Raw genomic sequence first — 17,245 nt, 5'->3', positions numbered from 1 at the left:
CTCAGAGCACTTGACGCTCTTACAGCAAGAGGTAGAAAGTATGCTTCTAAAAGGCGCTATCGAGGTCGTACCCGTCCACGAGCGGGGCACGGGGGTTTACTCCCTCTACTTCTTAATTCCAAAAAAGGACGGGTCGCTCAGGCCTATATTAGACCTGAGACCCCTGAACCAGTACATTCTTTCGGAGCACTTTCACATGCTCACTCTACAGCAAGTCCTTCCGCTTCTCCAGCAGGGAGACTTCCTAGCATCACTGGACCTCAAGGATGCGTATTTTCACATACCCATCCACCCCTCACACAAAAAATACCTCAGGTTCACTGTTCAGGGGCAGCACTATCAGTTCAAAGTCCTTCCCTTCGGCGTGACAACAGCGCCCAGGGTTTTCACAAAGTGCCTAGCTACGGTGGCGGCACATTTACGGAGACAGCACATACACGTCTACCCCTACCTAGACGACTGGCTCGTTCAAGCGAGATCAGCCCAGCAATGTGCAAGCCACGTGTCCCGTACCATTCACCTTCTTCACAGTCTGGGATTCTCACTAAATTACCCAAAGTCTCATCTCCAGCCCGCACACGTACAACAGTACCTAGGTGCGACTATAGACACTCTGGCGGCCACAGCTCAGCCAAATTTAGTGAGGATCGACGGCATACAAGCGCTGATCTCCAAGTTCAGACCCAACCACTCGCTTCCAGCGCGAGTGTTTATGCAGTTGATAGGCATGATGGCCTCCTGCATCTTCATAGTCCCGCATGCGAGATTACATATGCGCCCACTTCAGGAGTGCCTAGCACGTCAGTGGAATCAGGCTCAAGGACAGTTGAAAGACCTAGTGTTGGTGAGCGGTCGGGCATACAACTCTCTGCATTGGTGGAATCCACAAAACCTTTGCAAGGGCCGACCGTTCCAAGAGCCTGTTCCACAAATAGTACTGACAGCGGACGCGTCTCTCCAGGGATGGGGAGCTCATGTACTCCACTACACAGTGCAGGGACTATGGACGACACAACAGAGGAAGATGCACATCAACCTTCTGGAACTGATGGCAATCTTCCTGGCCATGAAGGCTTTCAAAGTACATCTGTGCAACAAGGTCGTGTTGATCCGGACGGACAACATGACCGCAATGTACTACATACAGAAGCAGGGAGGGACACACTCTCCACAGTTGTCTCATCTGGCTCAGAGCATGTGGAAGTGGGCCATTCAGAGGAACATGTTCCTCATGGCGGAACGCCTCCCCGGCAAGGACAACCAGATGGCGGATCTGCTCAGCAGACACAGCCACCAGATGCACGAGTGGGAGTTACACCCATCGGTACTCCAACCGTACTTCCAGCAGTGGGGTCACCCAGAAATAGACCTATTCGCGACAAGCGAAAACGCAAAATGCCAAAGCTTCGCCGCCAGATTCCCACACCCGCAGTCGCAGGGCAATGCGATATGGATGAACTGGTCCGGCAAATTTGCGTACGCTTTTCCCCCAGCACCGTTGATACCGCTGGTGGCTCGCAAACTCCGACAACACTCCCTGACACTCGTCCTAGTTGCTCCCACGTGGGCACGCCAGCCGTGGTACACCACCTTCCTCGAACTTTCCGTGGTACCGCATCAAAGGCTGCGGATCAAACCCGCGCATTTGACGCAGAACCATGGAGAGGTTCAGCACCCAGATCCGCAACAGCTGAACCTGGCGATCTGGCTCCTGAAGTCCTAGAGTTTGGCTATCTCAATCTGCCACCTGACTGTATGGACATCATCAAGGAGGCCAGGAGACCCACTACAAGAGCTTGCTATGCAGCCAAATGGAAACGGTTCGTCATTTATTGCGGTAATAATGACATTAACCCGCTGGACGCATCCATCCACAACATCATATGTTACCTCTTACACCTATACCGATGCAATCTGGCGTACACCTCTATACGTGTCCATTTGACCGCAATATCAGCCTATCTGCAAACCAGGCAGCACCTCTCTCTATTCAGAGTGCCTGCCATCAAAGCATTCTTGGAAGGGCTCAAACGAGTCATTCCACCTAGTCACCCACCGGCTCCAATGTGGAACCTCAACTTGGTCCTCACACGCCTGATGGGTCCACCCTTTGAACCTCTACACTCATGCGAGATTCAATTCCTTACCTGGAAAGTAGCCTTCCTGGTAGCGATCACTTCCCTAAGGAGAGTTAGTGAACTCCAGGCACTAACCGTTCAAGAGCCATTTATTCAGGTTCACGCCAACAGGGTCGTACTACGTACCAACCCCAAATTCATGCCCAAGGTAATATCGCAGTTCCACATGAACCAGACTATTGAACTGCCCGTTTTCTTCCAAAACCCACAAACTGTTGCAGAGAGGGCATTACATACACTAGATGTACGGAGGGCCCTCATGTACTACATCGACAGGACTAAACCCTTCAGGAAGACAAAACAACTGTTTGTTGCCTTTGCCCCACACCACAAAGGTAACGCCATCTCCAAAGCAGGGATAGCCAGATGGATAGTTAAGTGTATTCAAATCTGTTATCAAAAGGCAAAACGCACATTAACTATTCCACCACGAGCCCACTCAACACGCAAGTTGGGGGCTTCCATGGCCTTCCTAGGAAATATTCCCCTGCATGATATATGCAGAGCAGCCACATGGTCCACTACACACACATTTACAAAACACTATTGCGTAGATGTGCAGTCAAAACAGCAGGCAGCTGTAGGACAGGCTGTTCTCAAAACACTTTTTCAGACCGCTGCAGCTGGCACGGGTAGCCGCCGCCAATAGAGGGCACTGCTATGTATTCTATGCACAGATATGAATTCAGCAGCCCACATGCCTCGAACTGAATATGCTACTTACCAGTATGCATCTGTTCTTGGCATGTAGGGCTGCTGACATTCATATCGCCCTCCCTCCTCCCCGGCGCCTGTCGCAGCTGCAGCTCTCAGAATTATTGCAAGCATGGTCATCACTTTCTGTATCTACTCCATCACTGCCACAATGGCGAAAAACAATCTGAGGATGGAGAGGATGCCCATGCGCACTGTAGTCCAGGGGAGGAGTCACCTATCCAAGGATACTTCGAAGACTCTTCCAGGACAACAACGTGCAAACATCCGGACCCAACACTAGGCGGCGATCTATGCACAGATATGAATGTCAGCAGCCCTACATGCCAAGAACAGATGCATACTGGTAAGTAGCATATTCAATACTGCGCAATGGATATGCGCTTCATTTCCGTGCGCTTCCAAAGGACATACCACCAAAAAAGTCCCGTCCTCACCAGTTACACCTGCATCGAAAGGAGGTGAGGGCCCTTCTTCAAAAGCAGGCTATAGAAAAGGTTCCACCTTCTCAAATTGGAAAGGGAGTGTACTCCTGGTACTTTCTGGTCCCCAAAAGAGATCAGGAGCACAAATTTCGGCCGATCCTGGACCATCGTCTTCTGACCAAGGTCATAGTCAAGGAGAAGTTTCGCATGTTGGCACTTCATCAAATATGTCCACATCTGCAAGTAGGGGATTGGGTGTGTTTGGCGGACCTCCAAGATGCTTACTTCCACATTTCCATTGCAAAGCGTCATCGCAAGTACCTGCGGTTTGTGGTTGGCCACAAGCATTACCAATACAAGGTCCTGCCCTTTGGACTCAAGTCGGCTCCGCGAGTCTTCACCAAATGCATGGCAGTGGTGGCAGCCTTTCTTCACAGAAAAAGTCTCTTTGTCTACCCATACTTAGACGACTGGCTGCTTAAAGGTCCATCCCAGCAGCAGGTGAGGAAAGACTTCCAGATCTGTCTACAACATTTACACGATCTCGGCCTTCATGTCAACATGGAGAAGTCAGTGCAGCAGCCCACCCAAACCATCCACTACCTTGGCTCCGTTCTGGACGCAAGTGTGGGAAGAGCGTATCCTTCGGAGGAGAGACTGTCCTCAATGAAACGGAAGTGCAGGCTCCTGCTCCAGGGGCAGAACCCGTCAGTCCGGCAGGTGGCATCCCTGCTGGGATCCATGGCGTCATGCATCTTTCTCATTCCCAACGCCCGGCTGAGGATGCGGCCTTTGCAACAGACTCTGGAGGACCAGTGGGATCAGTCAACAGGTCGCTGGGAAGATCAGATATGTCTCTCCCAGGCGGCGAAATCCTCCCTCACATGATGGACTCGGCAGCGCAATCTGATGGTGGGAGTCCCTTTTCACCAGCCACTTCCAGTGCAATCGGTCGTGACATATGCTTCTTTGCAAGGCTGGGGGGCACACATGGGGTGCCTTCAGGTACAAGGACGGTGGTCGGCGAAGGAACAGACCTACCACATCAATATGCTGGAACTACGAGCAGTCCCCCTTGCTCTGAAAGCTTTCCTACTGGCAATCGAGTCCGATTCGGTCCTGGTCCAGACCGACAACACGACGACCATGTTGTACCTAAACAAACAGGGTGGAACTCGGTCGCGTCCACTTTCCCTGGAGTCACAGGCGATCTGGCACTGGCTTCTCGCCCGGAACCTCTCGGTAGTGGCAGTGCACCTTCCAGGAGAGCTAAATATCAAGGCAGACGCACTCAGCAGGCACTTCGAAGATCAGCCAGACTGGGTGCTGCACGACGAGGTGGTGGCGGACCTTTTCCATCGTTGGGGTCGTCCGGAGATGGATCTATTCGCAGACAACGAAACACAAAATGCCACGCTGTCGCGTCCAGATTCCACTGTCCAGGGACAAGGGGGAATGCACTTTTGATGGACTGGTCAGGGACATTTGCCTACGCCTTTCCTCCTCTGCCCCTGATCCCGAAGGTGGTGTCCAAGCTACTCAGATCCAGCATGACGATGATTCTGATAGCTCCAGACTGGCCACAGCAGTGGTGGTACTCGGACCTTCCTCATCTGTCGGTACTTCCACACAGGAGACTACCTTGCAGGCCGGACCTGCTGACCAAGATGGGCGGGAGGATTCTTCATCCCAACCTTTCCTCACTGAACTTGAAAGCATGGCTCCTGAGGTCCTGCAATACGGACATTTGAAACAGCCTCCTGATTGCATGCATATTTTGAAAGAGGCGAAAAGACCCTCCACAAGAGCGTCATATGCGTTCAAGTGGAAGAGGTTTTTTCTTTGGTGTAGAGAACATCACCTTGATCCTACGAAGGGGCAGGAGGATGTCATTCTCCCTTACATACTGTACTTAGCAAGATCTGGGTTAAAGTATGCTTCTATCAGGGTCCATTTATCTGCCATTACAGCATACAGGAGATCTCCTAGTCAGCCCTCCTTTTTCCAGATGCAGATGATCAAGGAGTTCTTACAGGGGTTGAAGAAGGTGTATCTCCCTGTTCGAAACCCTTCTCCTCCGTGGGAGTGGAACCTGGTATTATCTAAATTGATGGGCCCACCCTTTGAGCCAATCCACAGAGCTTCCTTGCAGCATTTGTCTTGGAAGGCAGCTTTTCTGGTAGCCATTACATCGGCGCGCAGAGTAAGCGAGATCCAAGCGCTCTGTACCAAGGAGCCTTACACTGTTTTTCACCATAACAAAGTGGTCTTAAGGGCGCACCCATCTTTTCTCCCGAAGGTAGTGTCTGATTTTCATATCAATCCGACCATTTCCCTTCCATCTTTTTTTCCAAATCCAGCGACCCCGGCTGAGCGGTCGCTTCATTCCTTGGACCTCAAGAGGGTACTTAAGTTCTACTTAGAAAGTACCAAGGGCATAAGGAAGACAGATCAGTTATTTGTCAATTATGGCGCCATGAGAACAGGCTTCTCAGCCGCTAAGAGATCCATTTCGAGATGGATTGTGTCCTGCATTACCTTAGCTTACCAGCTGGCAAGAAAACCCTTACGATTGCCTCCTAAGGCGCATTCCACTAGGGGGAAAGCGGCCACAGTTGCCTTCTTGCATGACGTCCCAATGTCAGAGATCTGCAAGGCGGCAACCTGGAAATCGGTTCATACTTTTACGAGGCACTACTGCCTAGAATCTGATTCCAGGGCTGATGCTCAAGTAGGCCAAGCCTCCTTGAGGAATCTATTTGGGTAGCTTAGTTTTTCTTTCTAAGCCTACTGATCACTTTCTGTTTTTTCTCCTTTGCCTGCAGGGAGATGAGGTGAGGCTCGCTATTCTATTCTAATGCTTATGACTATTGATGAGGATCCCCTGGAAGAGAAGGATTAGTTACTTACCTGTAATCTTAGTTCTCTTCCAGGGGTATCCTCATCAAAGTCATAAGCAAACCTCCCGCCTCCCCAGGCAAAGGATTGTTATCTTTTGAAGATGTTGTTAACTCTTTGTGCCATGGCTTTTTCAGTCCCCGCACAGAACAACTGACCTAACTGTCAGCCCTGAGGCATGATGGGAAGCTGGAGGTCAGGTGTGCCTTAAAGGCACGGTGTCAGTTTATTGCTATACAGCTACAGGTTAGCTTTTCAGTCTTTTTAGACTGGGTGTTTGCAATGCAGCCTGGGAGCTTCCTATGCTTTTAGTGATTTATGAGGATTTCTACTGTTTGCTGAGCATTAAAACAGTTTCTAAACACATTTTGCTATTGTTTCTCCTGTTTCTAATGCATGTTTTTCATGTATGGTAGAAATTCCTTATGGCATGATTCAGCTCTGGTGTTTATTAGGCTGCAATTGCTTGTTTTTATATATATATATATATAGGTATATATATATATGGATATATATGTGGGGCACATATAATATAGTGTTTCCGGGGTCCCGCGCATGGGTGGGAATATTCTAATGCTTATGACTTTGATGAGGATACCCCTGGAAGAAAACTAGGATTACAGGTAAGTAACTAATCCATTAAGCAATTTGAGTTCCGACGACATGCCACTAGGTCCTCAAAATGAGTCGATAAAATCTTTTGTATGTTCAGGGGATCTGTAAATTAAGCATTTTTTGAAAGAGCATTTGGTATATGTTTTATAAGTCAGTGCTAACATTTCTGCTCCTTTTACTTGTGCAATCTACTATTGAGAAACTTCTAGGCTATTTTAAAAAATACAAGCTACTCCTCCTATGGTCTATCCTAATTTTTAAAGCAATATCGAGAGAAAGTGGCAAGGGCTGTTTCTGGACTGAAGTCATTTTTGTTTTTACCATATCTCTGTGATGGAAAAAAAATCAGACGAGAAGTCTGAATTTTTGACCGGTTTGTGGTTATGGCGATGCCTCTATCAATTGACATACTACACTCGGTGCAATATTTGGTTAAACTCTAAGTTCAGGAAACTCCTGGAACAGTGTATGAACTTCAGAATGGGCTATGCAACTGGAGGGAGGGTTAATGGCCAGAATCCGGCGCTCTTACCTTCTAAATGGAAACGAGTAGGATTACTGGCCCTAGGCCTAGTCCGGTGTGCGGTCTCAGATGGGCTTGCCTTTGATACGCCCAGTACGCATGTCCACTCTGCAGATGCACAGCCTCCTGGTTATTATTGCCACTCTGGCATGGAAACTAGACTGTGGCAGGGGCACAAAGCAGTCTGGTGTCCACCCTAAGATGGAAGCCTCATTAAAAACAGGTCCCCCCAGGCTTGGGTAAAGAAGACTCCTGATTGACCTGGAGCACAGGCAAACTCAATTGCAAGTGCAAGGTAAGATACAATTTACCAAAAAGCAGCCCAAGCAAATAGTAATTTCAATAGTTTTAAATAAGTCTCTATAAGTCCATTGTCAATTGTACTGAAAGTAAACCTATGGCATGGAATGTTAAATGTCATATGTGAGCTGCAGTGTGTGTGGACACCACCAATATATATGACAAAACTATATTCTACAGTATTGAATCTTCCATAGATTCACATGCTTGTATCTTCCCCGTGGTCAGGGTGGGAGTCCCCCGGTATTTTAACCAAGCAGTTCCATGTAAGTACATTAACAGACATAGAGAAAGCAATTGACATAGTTAACCAGTTCACAATGTTTTGATAGACCCAGACTTTATCCAGTCAGAGTCAACGCTTTGAACCACTCTTCCTCTGCAGAGCCACCATACCTCAGATTTCTAACCGCACGTCGTGTGTGAGGGAGTCTCCCTGAGCTCTGCTCAGTTGTTTCAGATTTGTCAACGTTTGACCTTTGCTTTCTCGCAAGAAAGGAAACCGACTGCTACAGCTCTGAGGTGACTTTGATGTATAGAAAAAGCCTATTTTTATCTAATCATAAGTCACCCCTTGCAAGCCCTCATGACATAATTCTAACATATAAAAATAGGGCATACTTCATATAAGTATGTATGTATGTGGTATTTCTACAGTCAAAAAGCAATGGAGAGCTTTGCAGGGTCAAAAAAGAGCATAACGTCTGAATGATAGGGGTCTTAGCTGGTTTGTGGAATGTTAATGCATTGTAATACAGTGTTCTCTAAATAGGTGAGTCTTCAACTATTTCCTAAATTAGGGCAGCATTGGGGGCTGTCCTGATGGATATAGTGATGTTGTTGCAGATTCTGGGTGCCAAGATGGAAAAGGCCTGTTGCCTTGTTTTTTATTCTTCATTACTTTTAGCCTTCAGTCTGATGGTGTTCTGGCTGCTTATGTGCTGATACCAGAGTTGGTGAGCTTGTCTGTAAAGATAAGCAGGGGTACTGGTTATGATGGCTTGATGAAAGTGAAAAGATGTAGCTGGCTGGAAAGTGGAGCCAGTGGAGTTCCATCAGGTTGGGACTGATAATATTTCCTCAGACCCTGGATGTTATTTACTTAAGGAGTGCCAATGTGGAGTCTGGTAAGCTGTTGAGCAAGATGATGCCACCATCCAGATGCTAGAGGACAATGACTTGAACAGCAGTTCTGAAGTCACTTTCTGGAAGAAACACTTTAACTTTCTTTACAGGAGAGAGCTGGTGCTAGGCCATCTTTGGTTTCTTTTTGCAATGTGTTCTGTGAGGGTGTCCAGGGTGAATCTAAGTGACTTGTCATTCACTAATTGGGGTTTAGAGCCATCAAGGTCCATGTCTTTGAGCAAGGTTTGTATTGTTTCATGTTTGTTGGTCCTAACAAATAGCATGAATTTTGTATTGGAAGGATTGAAGTTCAGTGATTGAAGTTCAGTGTGTAGCCCTTGCTAGATGTTTTTCTAAGAAAGCTTGGGTAGGATTAAAATCTTTGGGTCTGATGTACGGTGTTTGCAAGAGCAAAAGCACTGTTTGTGGTGTACTAACCCCATTCCGGATTCAGAAAACTTTTTCAGAATTGCAAAATAGGTTTGAAGACTGATACAATGTTGTATTTTGGAAGGATTGTGTCAATGTTGTTAGTTCCAAATTGTGACCTTAGTTCTGTTTGCATACCATTGATCTGGTACTGACTGCCAAGTTGGGGTAGTCGTTGATTCACACAGAGGAAAATGCACTTAATGTACCCCTTCCCATTGGAGAATTGCTATGGCAGCTTCAGTAAGAATATGCAGTTGTCAAGTGGACTGCTGCTTACTCAGAGATTTGTCAAAACAAGATTTTTTTTCTTTTTAAAACATCTCGGGTTCCTTTTAAGACGTTTTCCGTTATGGATCACAATGAAATGGATGGTGGTTGCTGTCCCTCGCAGGCCACCGTCCCAGTGATTGTAGACTGTCACAGGGGTCACAAATTGCGACCTGTTTATTTAATATTAAGCAGATCGCTCTTCGACCCTGTGTGATTCATTATTTTGTGAATTGACTTATTTGTACATAGGTCCGTTTTCAAAATTAGATTACATTCATAAAAGGTTAGTGCACAGTTTGTGGCCCCTTTTTACAAATGTAATCTTTGTACTACAGGCCCTTAATTCCCTAGCTATACTTAGGAAACAGCTAGAAAGTAACTTCAAATGTATTTTCTACTTTTTTAAAAAAAATCTGAAATAATGGTAAAGACAGATTTTGATAACTAAAGCAGAAAAGTAAGCTTATACAAATTTACTTTAGCCTGCCCAAACAAGAAATGGCTTAAAACCTGTTCTGCCACTTATCACACCTCCAGAGCTGGTCTTTGTTTTCCCTTTTTAGTGACATGAAAAGCCGAAGGACTCCTGACCCTTACGGTTCTAGCCTACCACTGAAGACTGGACCATCCAGGAGACCTGGCTAGAGAGATACCTAGTACTTAAACGACTGCCCAGAGAAGACCAGGAGGAACTTTCCCAGAATTTTGAAAAAGTTGGACTTGGTAATTTTTCGACCTCAGGAGGACTAGCACAATGTGCTGATGTGTGCCAAAGGGAATTGCACCCAAAACATTTAAGAACATCTTTTTCATGTCACTTGGAGTTTTTTGCTGCACTTAAAAACGGCTTCAGTGGGAGCTTGTGGTGAATCTGTTGGGATTTGTGTAGTCCTGCCAGGCAACAGCTTCCTGCCTTGCCATGCTGGAGTATTTTGATTTTTATAAAAGTGACTAAGTCCGAAGCTAAAACATTGGACTGTGGCTAGGCCGCAAGTGTGCCCTATCCAGATAAGAAATCCAGATTTGTCCTTCTTGGAGGTTTTGGCACAAAAAAAACAGCTTCAGAAGATTTTGACTTCCTTTAAAACAAGGACTAATTCAAGAAGGTAAAAGCGTCGACTGGGGTGACCTACTTGGTGCATATAAACTCCGCTCCATCGCTTGAAATTGCACCTGGGTTTTGACGCTTTGCTTTTTCTTGGTGCTTTTTGTCCTAAAACTTTGAGAAATCATATATATGGTTCACCTTAAGTTATTATGATGATGTTTTTATGCTTTTTAAATATTTCCTTGCTTTTCTAAATTGATTTTAGAAAGTGATCGTGTTGTGTTTCTCTGGGAATTGCCTACTGTGTGTGCCATACCTATCAGGCTATGAGCAGAGATTCTTTCAGTACTGTGTTTTGAGCTAACCACAATGTGTTTATCGACTTGATCAGAGTACCCACCTCCCAAATTAATAACCCCATTTCTGACTCTCATGTAGTTGTTCAGCCTACCTTTATTAATTCTCACCATTTATTTTAGTATGACCTAGTATGACATAGTTCATTGTTTTCACTACAGTCACTAAAAACCTAATGGAGACTCTAAGTTTAGAGTGCTCTTAAAAACCAATCTTTGTGTTACACACTGTAGGTGATTGATGGTGTTGAAAGTCAGTATTCAGGAATGCAGATTGGACAGTTGCAAGATGAAGAAGAAGAGACCTCAAATATTCCCCAAGAAGAGCCTACAGATTCTTTCAAAAGTGCACCAGTGGGTATGTCACCACTCTATCTTTAATCTTTCCCCCTATACTGAGACTGACAACAAATGTGTCATTTGGCATGGTTGATTTAGAAATTTGACAAGTTAGTAGGTGTTGAACTAAGTTTGCAGTCTCATTTTATAGACTCTTGGAAATGCACAATATTTTGATGAGTTTTCTTCACAGATGACCCCGGCTGACTTTTGAGACATATAAGTAGATTCTGAAACTTTGTGTCAAGAATCCAATAATAGGCAATGAAACAAGCTGCATCAACCCATTGGTGTATTCAAACACAAAGAGGATGCTCTGAAAAGGCAATAGGAGAATGCTGAATTCAAGAGAGGTGTGGCAAACAGTGAAACTGCTTTAAAACATGAGGGTAGAGGCCTATTTATTGTGTTTCTCTCCTCTACAATATGCAACAAATAGGTCTGCAAGGCAATGGCTGAGGTGTGCTGGAATCGGAGGAGGGCCTCTAGAACATGCTTCCCAAAAAGGCACCTCCAACTCTGGCTACTAATTTAACAATCGAAGAAATGATTCAGCCTCCTAATTTTGGGGAGAAGTAACTCTGTTGTGCTTTGACCTTACCTAAGCACCGTTTCGTTTGTTGAAAATAAAAATTAATTAAAAAGGTTAAACTTTCTGTTTGGGTTGAAAACAACAAGCCAGAGTAGGTAGCTTTTGCTATCTGCAGCTTGAATGTGGCACCAGGTACCATTCATCCTCATGGACAAGTATGCGAAAGTCTTGTGAACCTCTGCAAAGAAATTTATCTGTCCAGTTTTCTTTCATGAACCAGGCCATTGCCAATGTGGCTATGGCCAGTTGTAACAAACCTACAAACGTCACTTGCTGCTAAAATATGTGTATGAAGAATGCGGTCACGTTCACTATTGACAGGTATAGGAAGTATGCAGATTCCCATTTACTATCAACAACGAAGCAGCTCAGCAGAAAGTGCAGACGTCTATGGAACTCATAAATGTTTCTTAGGCAATGAATATTTGGATTTCTATGTGGTTGTAGTTTTATCTTTATAATCTTTTATTCGGTTTGACAAACCATAAAGGATACAATTTCTATACTTAAAAAACTTAAGGAATAACTAGGATAAAATATTAAATACATTACCATAGATAAAATAATTGTCATCTAAAATACATCTTATCGTACTATAAAACCAGTTTACAGATAGGATGCAAATACAAGTCATGAGATTAGCAAGATTAGCAAGATACAAAAACAGCTGCCACAATATTTATTTTCTAGCATAACAAATAAGATGCATATTTGATTAATGGTATAATTAAGTGTTAGCACATGTATCCGAAAGGAAAGTTCATCCAGAGGTAGTGCTGTAACGACAATTCAATTATAAACAAAGTGTAGATTTTAATCACTAAGGATACTAAAGTGCGAGTGCATCAAACACAGTGTTCTCTTCTTGATATAATAAATCTGATGTTTATACAATTTATAAAGCAACAGGATGCAAGTGCTACAAGCACTTCAGTTTCATTCTACTGAAGCTGACATGTATATCATAAACCGCGGTGCATTAAAATTTCAAACCCTTTCTCACGTATAAGTTTTACTGCAAATAAATATATGTTTATACTAAAAACTATTCTCTGGGATGTATCAGTTTTTTAAAATTCTCAATGCTTCTAGATATGACCCAAATTCCATATATTCTGACATATTGGTTTGATCCACTTTTTCCTAGAGATGGTATAGATAAGACAAAAAAAAAATATATTTTCAACAGCATTTTGGGAGCGCAGGGAACGGAGACCGTCCCTGTCATCTGTTTTGCTACCCATCTACTTGTATTGCATTTTATCCTCAGGACATCAAAGCGGAATTTCATGTATAATGATTTAGCCAGCGGGGGCTTTATTTCATCTAAATATTCCTCAAAGGCAGGGGAAGGTTTTATGGATAGGAACTGCGAAGTCGGCCATTCTATTTTTGGGGAGTAATGTATATTGTTTCTTATGTACGTCCAATATATGCTTTTTGAAACTGTTTTTTGACAATCGTGTAAGAGAGTGGGGAGCATCCCAATAGCTATTTAAGTCTAATTTATAAAACCAGGTTCGAATATTTCGAACCCAAGGGAGCACAATGTTTTGATTAAGTTTCAGTAACTCGATTAGCCCATCTTTATCATTTTTAATTTCCTTCGTGGACCCTGAACAACATGGGTCTTAACGCGGCTTGATCAATTCGCCTAATATTTGTGTCATGAAAAATGGGAATCATTGGTGTACGTCTTGGTAATTTTAGTAACATTCTTAAGAATGTATTTTCCTCTATAACAAGCATATTCTGGCTATTAACCTCTTTCTCCCCCCCCCCCCCCCCCCCCCGCTTTCCCCCCAAGCTCTGCACCATAAAGGATTGTGGATTCTGCCCCATGCTTATAAACTTCTAGGGCAGGTGACACTACCTTTGATACACTGCTCAGTTGTTTTCACAATTGCCATGGCATTTTGTAGCAAAACTAACTTAGATTTTTGAATATGTGGTTTCCATGACAATCTTGTGTCGAGTGTGATACCCAAATAATTAAACCTGGTCACATATTCCAATTTTTATTTCTGGACAAGGAGGTTTTTCTTAAAAGATTTATGTGGATTAACTACCATGTATTTGGTTGTGTTTGAGTTTATTTAGAGGCCCTTTGACATACAGAAATCCTTAAGAGGGTCTAGAAGGGTTTGTCAACGGCAAAGAGTAATGCTGAGACTGGCACCCCTCCCAACTTTAGGTAAACATGGCTACAACCCTGGAGATATTGCACGGCATTGCTCACATATAAAGAAAAAAGGGTCCCCATCTAACTTTTGCATAATTATCTTTGTAAATCCTCACGATCTGTATCAAGAGATCGTTGGGGACTCCCTGGGTTTTTAAGTAGTCCCACAAAGAATTTCTGGGAATAAGATCAAAAGCGGTCTTTAGATCTATAAAAGCTGTGTGCAAGTGTCCTCCCTTTAAGATAGCTTATCGCTGAAAGAAACATGTTAGTTATAGATTCCTTACCTTAGAATTAGCCCCAGGGGTCAGACTGGAGCCGGAAAGATTTTTCGTCAGCAGTACTTCTGCGCGTCGGAAGGTGGCGTAGGTCGGCTTCGCGTTCGTCGTCGTGGTCGCCGGGATGACGCCGCGGCAGCTACATAGACGCCGCCCTCGTGCGCTGATGTCAGTTTTTTCTTTTTCGGCACCAGCCAGCGCAGATCCGGGAAGAGCAGTTCCTCAATTTTTTGACTAACTTTTTCTCGACTTTTGTCGACATCTTGTTTCGAGTCTTTGGCTCAGAACAGGTGTACGAGGGATGCCCGGTTTCAAGGCCTGGGGTTCCTGTAACCGACTGATGTCAGTGATGGATCCGACCCGCGTGTGCCTCTTTTGCCTGGAGCGCGACCATGACCCCAAGTCGGGCTCCGACTGTCAGTTGTTGAGTCCGAAGGCTTTGTGGGAGCGGTCCCGAAAGCTGCTTGAAAGACGGCAGTCGGCTCCGCGCCGTTTTGAGGTCCTGGTCAAGGGGGAGGTCGAGGGACCGGTCGCGGAGCCACCATCAGTCCGGCTCAAAGTCTTCGCAGTCAGAGTCGAGTAAGTCGAAGCATAAGAAGAAGTCGAAGAAGCATCGTAGCTCTTCGCCTTCTCGTCAGTTAGCAGACTCGATGAGGCGTGCGGGTGGTGCCACTCCAATGGCTCTGACCGAGGAGCCTGAAGGGTTGACTCCGGGCTTCCCTTCCTTTCCGGGATCCAGAGCGACCCCAGCCCAGCTTCATACGTTATACGAAGCGATGCATGCCATTTTTGGGCGGTCTGACCCCGCCGGTGTGCCTTTGGGCCCTGCGGACTCGGTTGGGGGGCCTAGGTCTTCGCTGCCGGCGGCTCCGGCGCTGCAGGCCCCCCTTGGATCCAGGCCTGTATCCGGATCGGCGCCGGATGACCTTATTACTCCTCCACCAGCGCCGCTTCCGACGGCACCACTTCTGTGCCCAATGCTGGTTGGCCCCCTGGCCCGCGTTGACCCCAGCCTCCTTCCTGACGTGGACAAGACTCTGAACTGGCGTCGATTGACGCCGGATCCGGCGCCGAGTGGGGTTTTCGTGCCCCTGTTCACTTCTGGGGCCGCTTTCCAACCACAGTGGCAATCAGAGGAAGATGAGGAGGACTGGGAGGGTCAGGTGACCCTTTAACTGACCAGCTTGGTTCTGAACAGGACTGAAGAGAGGCACTGGGGAATGCCAGTGGTCTTGACACTTCACCCGACCTTGGCATGTTGTCTCCTCTTACCGTGGCTACGGAAGAGGGAGCATAATACACTGTGGTGTTGTGTAGGGCGGCCGAGGCTCTCAACCTCGAGCTTCCTACGGTGGCGGTCAGAACTAACCTCCTAACTGAGGTGCTTCAACCGGTGGGGAGCTCTTCGGAGCCCCTGCTTCTGTTTAATGAGGCCCTCACTGACACCCTTTTGGGCACCTGGTCCAGGCCCAACACGGAGGCTCCCGTGGACAGGATGATCGCCCGACGCCACCGCTCGGCTCCGGGCAATCCAACTTTCCTCTCCCAACACCCCACCCCGGAGAACTTGGTGGTCCAAGCCTCAGTATCCAAAAGCACCTTCCCTACCACTCCACCGGAAAGGTAATCCAAGAAGCTGGTCTATCTTGGCAAGAAAACAAATTATTTCGCCAGCTTATGACTGAGGTCTGTAAGCACCGCATGTCTCTTGGACCGTTATTCGCACTCTGTGTGGGATACGGTGGCGCAAGTGCTGCCTCAGTATCCGGAGTGCTCTCTCTGGGGGATGTCCAGATCACCTTGATGGACATGCCCTTTGATGGCTGTCGCCTTTTTGGCGACAAAGCAAACAACGCCCTAGAGCGCTTCATGGACTCACAAGCTACCGCCAAGTCCTTGGGCCTCTCCTCCTATCCGGCGCAGTCTGCTTTTTGCCCCTTTCGTGGCTACGGAAGGGGTGCCCCGCTACGTCCCGCCCACCTCCCAGGGCCACAGGCTGCAGCAAGGTACCCAACCGTCGCGCGGCCGGGGGCGTGGGAACCAGCGTTGTGGTTCAGGGGCAAGCAGCAGCCTCCTAGTCCTTCCTTTCACGCCCATCAAACGCCAGTGGGTGGCAGGATTCGCCATCACCTCCCCCACTGGCGCACCATCACTTCGGACAGGTGGGTTTTGCAGATTGTCCGAAGGAGCTACTCCCTCCCCTTCGAAACCACCCCTCCAGCCATGCCACCTTGTTACCACCGCATGTCGGAGGATCATCTGGCACTTCTCCAGCTCTGTTGGACAAGGAAGCCATCAAGCGTGTCCTGTCCCAGAAGTAGGACATGGTTGCTACTCCCACTACTTTCTGGTTCCCAAGAAGGACAAGGGTCTGTGTCCTATCTTGGACCTCAGGTACGTCATTCGCTTCCTCCGGAAGGAGAAGTTCCAAATGTTGACGCTTGCTCAGGTCTTGTCTGCCCTCGACCCGCAAGACTGGATGGTAGCGTTGGACTTGCAGGAAGCTTATTTCCACATCCCTGTCCTGCAGGCCCATCGGCGTTACCTGCGGTTCACGATAGGCCACGAGCATTTCCAGTTCACCATGCTCACCTTTGGCCTTACCAGCGTCCCTCGGGTGTTCACAAAGGTGATGGCAGTGGTCGCAGCTCATCTGTGCAGATCAGGGGTCTCAGTCTTCCCCTACCTCGACGACTGGTTGTTGAAGGAGGAATCGCCTCAGGCAGTTGTCTCCCACCTCCTGACTACGGCCAACCTCTTGCATTTGCTGGGGTTCTCCATCAATGTGCCGAAGTCGCACCTGATTCCCTCTCAGAAGCTCCTCTTCATCGGAGCGATTCTGGACACAGCGCAGTTTCGGGTCTATCCTCCCGAACAGTGAGTCTGGGACATTCGGGCTATGATTCCGATCTTTCAGCCCTTGTTCCGGGTTTCGGTCAGAATGACCCGGAGCCTGCTGGGCCTCATGGCCTCCTGCATCCTGCTGATCAATCATGCCAGGTGGCATATG

At 46.7% G+C, this 17,245-nt stretch overlaps 1 protein-coding gene across 2 annotated transcripts in view; it reads left to right on the top strand.

Moving 5' to 3' along the window:
- HTT (huntingtin) overlaps positions 1-17,245 on the top strand; it is a 2,065,683-nt gene that overhangs the window by 502,406 nt on the left and 1,546,032 nt on the right. For both annotated transcript variants that reach the window (XM_085642500.1, XM_085642499.1), the window contains one exon: positions 11,079-11,202. In XM_085642500.1, the coding sequence (XP_085498626.1) occupies positions 11,079-11,202 (124 nt within the window). The remainder of the gene's footprint in view (positions 1-11,078; positions 11,203-17,245) is intronic.

Source organism: Triturus cristatus, chromosome 2_2 (genome assembly GCF_964204655.1).
Source record: "Triturus cristatus chromosome 2_2, aTriCri1.1, whole genome shotgun sequence".
NCBI classification, from domain to species: domain Eukaryota; kingdom Metazoa; phylum Chordata; class Amphibia; order Caudata; family Salamandridae; genus Triturus; species Triturus cristatus.
The sequence above is the reverse complement of the archived record's forward strand: the minus strand, read 5'-3'. Positions and strand labels throughout refer to the sequence as shown.